We start from the raw sequence: 12,799 nt of genomic DNA on the forward strand, positions 1-12,799 counted from the left end.
GAATTTAGAAGAAAACTTGCATTGGATTGGAAGTAGATCTAAATTGAGTTGCAGGCATATGGAAACTTCCTTCTAGTTATTCATGTGATTTTTCTCTATCCACAAGAGCCTCTTTTATTTTCTGTGTGGTCCTTTTTATGCTGACAGTTGACCTTTTCTTCTTTTAGGTTGGAGTCTGGCGCTTCAAACCCCACCACGAGCGACACCTTTGGTGACCGAACGGCGAGCAGGACCAGTGCTTATGTTCGTAGGGAGAACCGCCTGGCTTCTCTCAGCAGTAGAACAGAGGAGGAAGGAGATAAGGATTATAAAAAAGTAGGAGTCTGATTCCATTTCCTCTTTTTTCAAACTTGATGTGTCTGACAATGTCAAATGTACATATTCATGTTTCTAGAGAAGTATTTTAAGTTCTTTCAGGTTTTCATATGAAATAAATCAGTTGTAGAAAGAAATGTGAAACTCTTGGCTATTTCTATTATGCATTAATTTCTAAAAAGACCTTTGGAGGTCATGCAGCTGCCAATTAAAAGCGAAGACCAGGGTTGAAGTTTGAGTTTACAAAGTTTACATACATTTGTAGAATGGCAAGCCCTACAGATAATGTACATACCAACCACGTTTACTCCCACCAAACGGGCACAAACGAAAAAATAGGGTGTACAAATATTCTCTTCTGAAAAATTGAAAGGACAAGGAAACGGGAGCTACCGCCTCTACTCCCACCCACCAAGCTTGTGCATATTTTCACGCCGGGGTGCAGCAGAGCAGTGCCACAGCAAGGACTGATGTGGCGTCTGCTTTTTTTGTGGAAATTGAGAAATTCCTCCCTATTTATTCTTGGTGAAGGTGTAGTTGTCTATCATGGATTTTGTTTCCGTTGGTCACATGTTTGTGTGGGATTGCCTTGCCTGTGAAGGTGGGCGAGCCATGCAGTATCAAATGTTGTGGTTGGCTCATGCTAGACTGTAGTTTCAGGCCCAAGCCTTTCAAAACCAAGAATAGTGCGCTGCCTGCTCATGCATACTGCGGAAATAACACCACTTGTATTTTTCAACCCGTTGATTTGCTGGAGAAGGTTTTATTTTTGCCAGTCTTTATTCCCTCAAAGATTTCTTGGCTGAATCATTTAACAGAATTTCCTTACTTAAGTCAAATGGTCTTCAGATCACCTTGTGTGTGGAACACATTCCATCTTTCAGGAATGCTGTGGAGCATGGTACTGTTGGATTGGTGGATGCCAGGTGAGTGAAGTGAACACAGTATAAAGCCACCTCACAGCATGATTCTATTCCTATTACCCACAAAAGGTCTCAACTCAATTCTGCAGCAAGCTTGCAAAGGCATATTCCACATAGAATACAGAATGATTTCTAAAACATTAACTCGACTTCAACATGCACTGACATGGCTAAACTTTCTCACAAAAGGCAGCATTTTTATATTCTTCAGTGCCGTTGCATAGTGAGGCCTCCTCGTGGATGGGAATTGCTTTTATATCTCCAAATTGTTGTTATGGTGTAAAAAGCTTTAGTGGAATGACAGCAAAAAAAATGATGTTCAGATGGATTTCCAAAATCAATCTGGTGTTGGATTTTGGGTGGCCACCCTATCAAGGTGAACAGGGAGATGGAGTACTAGCCAACCCAATTAAAGTAGTGGCTAGTCTTGGTCTCTGGAGGGCTGTGTGTAAGTGGTCTAGGGCTGCAGTGATTCTACACAGAACAGCGCCAATTTCTCCAGTTAGACAGGGAAGTAAAAAAATACATGCTTTATATGGCCTTCAAAATGCACATAAAGCAAGAAAACCCTCTACTCAAAAAATTGTCACACACTTACTAGAACACAAATATACATTGGCACTAGGAGAAGAAAGAAAGCATATACTTAAATAACCAACACTTAGTGAACCAAACTCTAAAATGGTTGGGGCCTTGTGCCCTAAAACCACCAGTTCCAAAGTTATACTTCCAATGTAGGTTTATTAATCGCTTTGGAAGATGACCGTGGTAAAGTTAAAAAAGGCCAGTAAAGTTCGGGTAAGTAATTCTACTAGAGCCTAGTCACTAGGCTAGGCCTACTGTTAAGATGGATTTCTAGAATCTGCTCTGGGGGACAGATTTTAGGAGGACACCCTTTTAGAGAATTGTACTAAAGTCCACATGTGATAGGATTGTAGAAGACACTCCTGGGAGTAGAGGGCTCCAACTCTTAGGTTTTCCCTGAACTACCCAAAAAGGTTGGTAGCAATGGACGATCAGCCAGGCTTAGTGTATGAGGTAGAAGGGCTGTAGTTGACTACAAAGACCTTTTGAGCACACTTATAGTCAAGGAAACATTTCACACTGTAGTTATATAAAAAATGTGCATTTGTTCTATATACTAAGGCAATGTTAAATTCAAAACAATTCAGGTATGTAAAACAGTCCACGCAGATATTTACACTAGATATTTGCTGTTGCAATGCTCATTTCAAGTAGTAAACATTTAGATGCTAAGCAGTTAAGTACATGAGTATTTTCAGGTTAGCAAATCATTAATCAACAAACATTTACTGAAATAGCAATACTGGTAGGTTAACTAATTTAGGAAAGCCTTATATTTAGAAGTTCAACCCCATCTTGGGATTGAGCGTCTCAAAAGTCAGATGCAGCATTGTGGGACCAGTAGTCCTCGTGCGGTAGAACAAAGGAAGGCGCACACTGTCAACGTTGTTAAATAGCAGAAAATGTGTTTTCGGAACAGGTATGTAAGGGAATTGGATTCAAAGGGGTTCAGGGACACTAGGTAGGCCACCTGAAGGAATTCAGGCTCTACGAGGGGATGTGCTTAGGCATGGGAGAACACGGTTGGTTCGTCCACCACAACCTGACTCAACAAGCTCAGGAGTAGCATACTTCAACACCACAAGTGCCCAGGATTGAGACAGTACCTTCTATGTTGAAGAAAAGCAATGTCGCCGGGGCTTCCCCACGGTAAGACGGAAGCAGCTCCAGTTTGGGTTTCTGGCCTGCATGACTGGTGGAACAACTTTGGGCGAGAGCAGATGGTCAGACTCAGTCACAGGTATGCCCAGCATACGATTTTCATGTCACTTGGTTGTGGAGGCTCGACACAGGCTTTGGCACTGTGACGGTTGTCACCGGGCAGACTTTCTGCCTTCTATCAGTCCTAGACTCTTCTGAGGGGACATCTCTGATCGGAATGGAGTCTCTGCAGGCCCAGACAGGTGCCCATAAGGTTGCGGCTGAAACTGCACTCATTGAGACGAGGTCCAAGGGTTTTCAGGTATTGCAGGCTTGGAAGGCCACAGCACTTGTCGGATGGCTTAAACTGTAGCTGGTCCTGAGACTGGTTAGGCCAACCAGTCAAAGGGAGGAAGTCGTCTGGTCTGGATCTTCCCTGTCGCACAGAAGAAAGGTCTGGAGCTGCAACAGTCACTCAGTCTGCTTTGGCGATCACTGGGGATGGTTGCAGGTATCCTTCCTACTTCGGAATATACTTCCAGTGGTCCACTCTCGCTTCACCAACAAGACCCTCGCCTTTTATGCAGGAACTCAGCCAATCAGAATGCATGCTACATTCAAACTTTGGGTGGTGGCTGTCCCAAGGAGACAGCCAGGCACCCGTTCAGAACTGAATCCAAGCAGATACACAGGAGGACAAAGACCTGAGGAGATTCAGTGTCCTCCAAGCTTCCTGTCCTGCCAGACACACTGTGAAGGAATCCTTGACCAGAACTCCACTGACCATATTCAGGAAAGTAGCTTAGGGCTGGACTTGGTGGCCATGTAACCCCATGGAGAACGGAGGGACAAACTGGTCTCAACTTACTCCCCTGACCCTGTTTTCTCTAGAGACCACGTCTGATGTTCTGTTGGGCAGACATTCTTCTGTACTTGGTCCAGTAGAGGAAGACCCAGGATTCGGAGGTGCAAAGTTCACTTTCGGATGCAGGATTTAGTTTTCGTCGGTTGTGGTGCTTAGGAATTGGTTCCAGACACCTTCCAGCTGAACACCCAAATGAAGCAGACAGGCGGTTCAGGACACCACTAGTATGCGAAGAAGACTGATTGTAATGGAAGTCACCAGGGTCAGGTGATCGTCCAGGAACAAACAAATTAGCATGTCCAGCACCACTGCCGTTGATGCAAGAAGGCTTAATATGCAGGCATCTTGTTGCACAAGTTGTAGAACCTCTGAGTTCCAAAGATGCCCTCTGAACGGTGACAGCTGCAGCAAGGTAGCCCAGGAGGGAGCGGCCAGTCCACTGCTTGGTTCAAGGACATACCACAAGATTCAAGAGGCCCGGAACCTCAAGCAGGGTTTAGACTGGTTGTTCCCACTGGTCCAGGGGTCGAAGCACTGACAAGGGTCTTCTTGAGTTGAGGCAATGAGCAGAGCTTCACCTGGATCTCGCTGGATTGGGTGCTAGTCAGCTGTATCGGTAAACTTCGGGTTATCAACTGGCTGCTCCTTCGCAGTGCACATGGCTCCAATGATCTGTCAAATGGCTGCAAGAGCCTCCTTTTATCAATTTGGTTTGGGAGCTTTCCCAAGCCCCCCGCCCCCAGTGCTAAGGATCTGCACCATTCAAACTGGCAGTGGCTACTCAATCCTTCATGGCCACAACTTCTGCCCAGCAACAGACATTCAGGCACTTGGATGTGTAGTGGGACAATACGGTCCCAGCCACCAGATATGGGCTCACACAGAAGCCTTCCATTTGCCCTTGAAAGCAGCAGCTTTCCCTGGGCAAGGGCATTCCATTTGTTTTATTGTATTTATTGTATTGTATTTATTCTTATAAAGCGCTTATCCTAACCTTAGAAGGCAGGAAGAACACTAAATAACAATATGGCCAAAGGATGAGAAAAAACTTAATGGCACAGGCATCTTCGGGTAGCCACCTTTAGTAGCCCTTTGCAGCGAAATGCTAAAGTGCACAAGTTAAACTGAACAAAAATAACTGCTGCCTCCAGCTTGTCCTAGGTACATTTTAAAAGTACCCCAAAAAACCATTACAGAAAGTTGTGAGGATACAAAATATCCTAACCGCATTTCACTTTAGGGTGATGTGTGTAATTGTAAAAGTACAAGAAGCTCACTAAGAGAGACATAGTCTCTCATTTCTGATAGTGTTAAGGACTAATTAGGTTCCCCCTAACAATGCACCCAAGGACAAATGAGGAAAAGGTTTAACTTTCCTCCAAAAAGTCAGGCTAGAAGTCCAATCAAAGCAAAAAGAAAGTGTTCCACATAGAAGTATATGGGAGGAAAGCAGCAAAAAGAAAATCTTTCCTCACAAAAGGCAAAAATACAAGATGGTCAAATGACAGGTGAAAGCCTTCTTGCACATATAGTTTTCTAAAAGGCATTAAGCAGTAAAATACAAAAGTGCATGCGAGAATATGAAAACGTATCCACTGCCACCAGCACGTCTTGAACACATCTTGCAAGTAACCACAAAGTTACCAAAAAGCTGTTGTAGGATCTGTAAGAAACCTGACTGCATCCTCCCATCTAATCTACTTGGATCTTCCTCTCGGGGGTCCAAGGAAATACCATTGCTCTTGTATCCTGAGGGTGGATATGCGAGGGAGGATCGCCTTGGTGGAGGGACATTGGAGTGGGTGGAGGGACCTTGGAGTGGGGAGAGAATGTCTTCAGGTTAGACATGGTATCCCGCGTTTCCCTTTTGAGAATTATTCTAAATGATTCATCCAGCCTGAAGCAGCAGTTCATCATGCTTCCTCCACCCCCATCGTGAGCATTCATCAAGCAAGTTAAGCCCTTTTGGGTTGTGAAAAATCAGCATATTCTCACCCAGCATATTTGGCAGTAGTTGCATGATTTTGAGAAGAAATTGTGCTTTTTCATCACTATTGCTGCTGTGCGTATTGCCTGCTCCGAAAATCGAGCAAGTGCGGCTAAAGGCTTCTATCAGCATAACCTTTGCTATGCTGTTGCATCTGTGGTGCCCATGTTGACTTGAGGGGCATTTTTTCAATGTGTCTGCCTCTGTCTTGGGCAGTTGAGCCATCCTCTTTGTCTAAGCCTGGTCCCCTTTGATAGACTCTCACATCCACTGGTTCCAATCAGGGCCACCGGGTGGCGGGAGTCGGCACCTACAACTAAGGCCCTCATCTAGGCCCTTTCTGTGCCTGTCCAGGCCGAGGAGGCCCTGGATGGCCTTGCCCTTCTCGAATTATGGTCCGTCCCCCTGACAAATTACTTCTCCCAGGTCATGAGTCCTAGGCAGTCATGTAAGTGAGCTTGGCTGACCTCCACCACTCTCTCTTAGCTTCAATCTGTACCTTTTACATATTCCTTATACGCTGCAATCTCTCATCTTCTATCAGTGCACTTATGAGTACTAGGTACGTCAGATTTAGGCGTGTATGTATTCCATCTGTGCACCTCCTGCATTTGTATGTGCCGTGCCTCCATTTTTAATCCATCTGTGCACCTCCTGCATTTCACTGTCTTGTGCCTCCCATTTTTAATCCATCTGTGCACCGCCTGCATTTCACTGTGTTGTGCCTTCATTTTGACGTCTACTACTAGGCCCCCTGGTGAGTTTAGCTAGAACTTTACTGTGCAGCCTCTTTCTTTCTGGTGCATACCTCTGCTGACCTATGGCTCTCCCCATTTCTACTATATTCTCTAATTGCTACACTATCACCTATCCCCCTCTCTCACAAAGTCTGGTGGAAAAAGCACAAAAAGGACATCTTGAGTGCAAACCCTGGACTTCCCATCAGACACCTATGTCCGTGCTTCCTCTAGAGGGGTTTTCACGGATAACCTCTTCTGTCTCCTCTCAAGATCTATGGACCTACCATCTCTACTCTATCTCTCCCTCCATGTTCTACCATTAACGGTGGCACCAAGTGGGAAGTCATCTTGGCCGGCTTCTCATCCTCTTGCTGTTTTGTTAATGTCCATCAACATTGGCACGATCCAGGTTCAGGGTCCACAAACCAACCTCCTCTTTGACTGATCCTGCCCTCTTTCATTAACTTCCTCCCTTCTCCTGCATCTCTGCCTTGTCTCTCTCCCTCCTCTGACTGATGTACCACGCCCCTGTACGCCACCTCAGAAAACCTTCAAAGACACAGACCTCTTCCACCTGGCAACTCTTAACACCCGCTGAGCCAACAAACCCTCCGCTGACATCTCTCCTTCTTGAAGACCTTGACCTCGACATTCTCGCTCTTACCGAGGCATGGTTCAAGGCCAGCTAAGTCACTGCTTTTGACTCCCTCCTCCCTGAGAGCTTTGAGATCGCCAAGCCTTGACTTCACTGCACTGGCAGTGGGTTGCCTTAGTCTTCCCTGATTAGGTTCCTGCTTCCATCTTAGCTACCCAGCTCTACTCTTCGTTTGAAAGCCTGGTTTGCAAGTTGGTCATCTCTCCCATCTCTACCCTAACCATTGCCACTATTAACTGGCCTTTGGGTGCCCCCACCCTGTTCCTCTCTGAATGGGCTGACTTCAGCTCTTCCTTTCTTTCATTCACATCCAACCTCTTCCTACTGGGTGACTTCAACATCCAATTGGACTCGTCATGCTCTGCATCCATGCTCTTCACTGACCTCTGCACCTCGCTTTCACACTCCATTATCCCTTCTGGGCCATCCCACTCAGCTGGACACTCTCTTGATGCCCTCATACACTGATATCTCTTCTCCCCACTAGTCACCCCTCTCTCCTGGTCTGACCATTCACTCCTCTCCTCCCACTTGAGCCCCCTTGGCCCCCTGACTGCACCCCCCCCCCGCCCCAAAAGTCCCATCAACCTCGTTTACTAACATCCACCCGATGAAACGAGCGTCTGTGGCTGACTTCGCTTCCACCTTCATCTCACTCGCCCCCACCTGACTCCACCTCTCAATCTGCCCTCAGCAGCCTCCACCTTTCCATCACCAATACTCTTGACATTCTTGCCCCAGTCATGAGGATCTTCCTGAAACCTGCCTCTAAGCGTAAAACCTGGTACATCTCCGAACATGCTGCCCTGAAACACGAGCGCAGGGCAGCAGAACGGAAGTGGCAAACCTCAGGCTCATTCTCTGACAAATTGACCTGCGGCCTGGTTCAAAGGAAATACAGACACTCCATCCATGTCAAGAAAAGAGCCCACATTCAGGCACGGGTTTCCGGTGCATCCAATAACACGGCTACACTTCAAAATCTGCAGGGAACTAGCCAACCCCTCCTCAGTCCCCTCTTCCTTTTCACCTTATCACTCCCAGGTCCTCTGCAATGCACTGGCCTCACACTTTGCTTCTAAAACTCAGGACATCCTTACCATCCTTGCTACTCTCCTTCATTACCCGTCCCACACCCCCTTGCCTCCATCCTCACTCCTCCATCATGCTTTTCCTCCTTCACCCCTGAAGAAGTTACCATTATTATCCGCTCCATGAAGACCTCTTCTAAGCAGGTTTCCCCCTGCTCATCCAGGAACATCAAGGGTAACTTTCTCTCTTGCCCCTGCTCTCGCTTATTACCGCAATCACTCTTTCGTCATGGCATCTTTCCCATCCTCCCTTAAGCACTCCCTTGTGCACCCACTCCTGAAAAAACCTCCATCAGATCCTACCTGCCCTGCCAACTTCTGCCCTTTTTTCATGACCCCCTACCCCAGGGAAACTGCTGGCAAAGTTGGTTTTGCCCCATCTCAACTCGCACACTGAACTTGGTGGTGGTCATCACGACCATCAATCTGGATTCCGAGCATCCAGAGGCACGGAAACTGCTCTTCTGAACACCTGTGAAGAACTGCTTGCATCTCTGGACGCCAACTCCCCAGCTGTCCTTATCCTTCTCGAGCTCTCCTCTGCCTTTGAACACAGTTAACCATTCCATCCTCGTACAAATGCTCCATGATACTATTGGTATCTCGGCACGGATACTGAACTGGCTGACATCCTTCCTCACTGACCGCTCTTCCCATCCTGGTCACTTTCTCCTCTCCTACTTTCTTCTATACCTGTGGTGTCCCCCAGAGTTCTGTCCTCTCCCCCTGGTTCTTTAACATCTACCTTGCTCTGCTTGCATGCCTCATCTCCTCCTCCTTACAAATTCGTCTTATGCAGATGACACACAGCTCGTTATCAAACTCCCTGATGACTCTCTTGCATCCTCCCCATCTGCCAATCTGTCATCCAGTAATGCCAATGATCTGCCTCAACGCCTGTAAAAATGAGATGCTTCCCATCGCGACTCCTGCTCCCTCCTTCTTCCCTTCACTCTGGCCTTCCTCTTTGGGCTCTCCCCCTGCACCCTCTTCTGAAGCCAGAAACCTTGGAGTCCTTTTGTACTCCTCTCCCCTTCCCCCTCACACTCAGGACTTTGCCAAGAACTCCCACTTTCAGCTCTTCCTTCTCAAAGTAATAATCCCCTTTCTCACTTTCGCCCAGAAGCTCAATGCGACCCAAGCCCTGGTTCTCTCTAGGCTTGACCATTGCAATAGACTCCTCCTGAATCTACCATCTTCCACTCTGCGACCCCTCCAGCTCATCCAGAATAGGGCAGCAAGGATTATCCTTGGCTTTAAAACAAGGGACTGCATCACTTCTGCACTAAAGTCTTCACTGGCTCCTGCACAGATTAAATTAGAATCCCTCTGCATCATCCATAAGGTGGTCTGGGCCCGGGGACCACACCATCTTCAACTTGAAATACTCCCCCCTCGGCCACCCCCTCTAGACCACTGTGTTCCTCTGACTTTAGCTCTGTGTAGAGTGTTTAGCTAAACAGAGGGCAGGTGGTGGTTCATTTTCCACAGCTGGCTACGCCTATGGAATAGCCTCCCGCTCCCTCTGCACCTTGAGCAGGAGCTTCTTAAACTCCATAAGCTCCTTAAGATTCTCCTTCTGTCTCCTCCTCTTTCAACTCATCCCCTGCTAATCCCACAGTTGCTGTGATTGGTGTCCCGGGCCCTTGTGCATCCTCGGGGCACTTGACCTCCCACACCCAATCGTCCCAGCTCCTGTATCTGCACTTGCACCCTCAGCCCTGGTGGCGCGCACTTACACCCCTCATGGCTCCAGGCCGTGTAGCACTCAACATTCCTAGCACTTCATCTGTGGCTCACCCATAAACTCAGACTCAACAGCACTGACCCCCTGCCTTCTTCCTTATTGCACTTGCACGTTCTGAATACGCACAAGGCATAGTAGGTATGTCCTGTTACCCCCCCCCCGTGCTCTTCTATATTGTGTTTTTAATGTACTTTAATGTATTTCCTACTCCGTCCCTTGACCTGTGGGTGCATTGAAACAGTGTTTTCTTATTGTATAAGCGCCTAAAATGCTAACAAATACATTCCTATCCTGCCTTTTTTAGGGTATTGTCAGTCTTTAGCACTTCCGTACACACCACCTGTCCAACAATCGTATGCCTTTAAGACTGTGACATGTTAGAGGCAACTAGGAGTGATGCACACGTCTAGTCATTTTCAGCACTTTGGTACTGAGACGAGGAAAGGGACTACGGAGCAAAACCATTGCATGGGTCAGGCATGTCCCATTAATAGGTGCAACAGTTTCAGGCAAAGGACTTGCACCTAGAATCGAAGTATAGGCCGTAGGTGCATAAAGCGAGAGACCAGCAGAGAGGAATTGGGAACCTGCCTGGTGAGGACGCAGCTGTGACCGGCAGAGAGGACTGGTGAGTGTGAGAAAGGGAACACTTACAACGGGGTGCTCCAGGGGCAGGAATTGGACATTTTGCAATTACAGATTGAACTGAAACTTCCAAGAGTAGTGTTTGGAAGAATATTAAATGCGGAACAAACTGCAAAGTACTTTTGAAATGCAAAAAGTTATTGAATGCCGAACTAAAGAGAATATATGGAAATTATGTGAAAATACAACACAAGAGGAAAGTGAATGACGTGCAGTAATGACAAAGTTAAAACTGTTAAAAAGCATTTATGAACAAAGTGAAAGCCTCTAATGAGAACTTATGAATTAAGTGAAAAGCAAGTGTAAAAGGAAAGTTGATGAACCTTAATGGACAATGTGAAAGCAAGTTGATGGAAAAGGATGAACACCACAGAGTGAATTGAATAGAAGTTGCGGCAAAGCGCAAAGCCAAATAACTGCCAAGTCCGAAAACTACAACAAAGTTTGATTACTGACACAGGTAGAGGGAGAAAACCTGTGTTGGCCAAAGAATAACAGCATTACAAAGTGCCGATGGTTATCGGTTGTGTGACCTGTAATGGGTGGACCATGTGGTCCGACAACTGCGCATAGACTGAGTAGCCCCTACTTGGGGAAAGAACTAAGGGAAGCCCAGATTAGAGGGTGTGTTGTATAAGTGCTGAAGTGAAAAAAATCATCCGTTTGAACTATTAGTCTGAAGGATTACAAAGTTAAACGAAGTATAATTGAAAGTCAAGAGACTTGAACTGATTGTACTTCTTTTGGAGGAGCTGCTTTCTCTGGTAAGGGATCCCTGATATATCTTTGAACTATTTTGAACTTGGGGAAGCTGAAAACAAGCCAGAGCTGGGAGAAGCTTGGAACTTAGGGAGGCTAACTCAGGGGCAATGTGCTGGCCTTGGAAGCAAGACAACAGGAGAAACATAGATTCGATCCCTGGTTCCGCGCTTAGAAACCTCTGGGTATTAAGCACGTTATAAATAACCTATCATATATCTTTAGTTGGGAGGGCAAGTAAAGGTTTTGGACACGGACATAATTTTGAGTTGAGCTTATTGACACTGACCCCTTAGTTTCTTTAGGTTTGGAGATCCCACCTTAGCTCAGGGCACGTGAGGGCTTACTCCATCCTGACAATTAAGACAAATCCTTTTGTTAAGAAAAGTGAATCTGTTGTCTCTTACTTCATGATGTATTCACAGAACACAAGGTATCCTTGCAGCACCTCCCTGTAAGGTGAACACTGCTGTGTAAATTTCAGTGGAGAGCAGAGTTATTCTGCACTGCCAGCTATAGAGATTGATCGGTGCCCCCAAAACAGAGAAGGTTAAAGGCAAATGAAAAAAGGCTTTAGATGCCTTCAAAGTCCGGACTGGTTCAAAACCGCAAACATTTGTGGTGAGGGAGGCTGTTGAGTTAAATTGATGTCTATGGACCGAAAGCAGCACAAAGAAAATCTTTCCTAACACCAACTAAGCTAGTAACATATGCAAGGGACGTATTTCACATGGCATCTTGCTGGCTATTTTCTTTAATTCTAGAACATAATCCTACATTTTGAACAGTTTAGTATCTGTTATAGGAACAACAAAAGTACCAAGCTGTATTGCACATTTAGGATGCATTCCTAATTCAGATGGATACATTCCTCCCGTTTAATGCAATTTATAGAAATAATTCCAGGCCCAGAGTAGTACCTGGAAAACTCTGTATAGCCACCTTCAGGCATTGGCACAACCTGGCTTCTGTTGTGATATCCTTAATACATACATGACATTTCTAGGTTCCTTTGTTCCAAATCTTGAAGAATAGATCTGGTAGTACCAGGAGTGCAGACTGAACAAAGAGGGTCTTTTAATATAGAAATTCGGTGGAGACTCTGCAGAGGATTACTGTGTCCTTTCTGAACACTCCTAGCAAACCCTTTCGCAAAGGGTGCACCAGCCATGTGTTTCTGCAGTTCAAGTTAGGGGAAGGGCTCATCGACTCTGTAGGCGGCACATTCCATTGACACAAGAATTAGTTCGGCGTCACTGTATTTTGGAGCCAGAGAAAGCTTGCTGTGTGGCAAGACATCCTGTAGGGAAGAAGCCACAATTAGCTTAACAGAAATCTCATCTTGGA

General features: G+C 46.2%; 1 protein-coding gene across 9 annotated transcripts in view; it reads left to right on the forward strand.

Annotated features, from left to right (window-relative positions):
* Positions 1-12,799, forward strand: part of PPP1R12B (protein phosphatase 1 regulatory subunit 12B) — a 1,230,188-nt gene that overhangs the window by 1,022,055 nt on the left and 195,334 nt on the right. For all 9 annotated transcript variants that reach the window (XM_069633604.1, XM_069633603.1, XM_069633606.1 and 6 more), the window contains one exon: positions 168-315. In XM_069633604.1, coding sequence (XP_069489705.1) covers positions 168-315 — 148 coding nt within the window. The remainder of the gene's footprint in view (positions 1-167; positions 316-12,799) is intronic.

The sequence above is a fragment of the Ambystoma mexicanum genome, chromosome 13, assembly GCF_040938575.1.
Source record: "Ambystoma mexicanum isolate Mex_15411 chromosome 13, UKY_AmexF1_1, whole genome shotgun sequence".
Lineage (NCBI taxonomy): Eukaryota > Metazoa > Chordata > Amphibia > Caudata > Ambystomatidae > Ambystoma > Ambystoma mexicanum.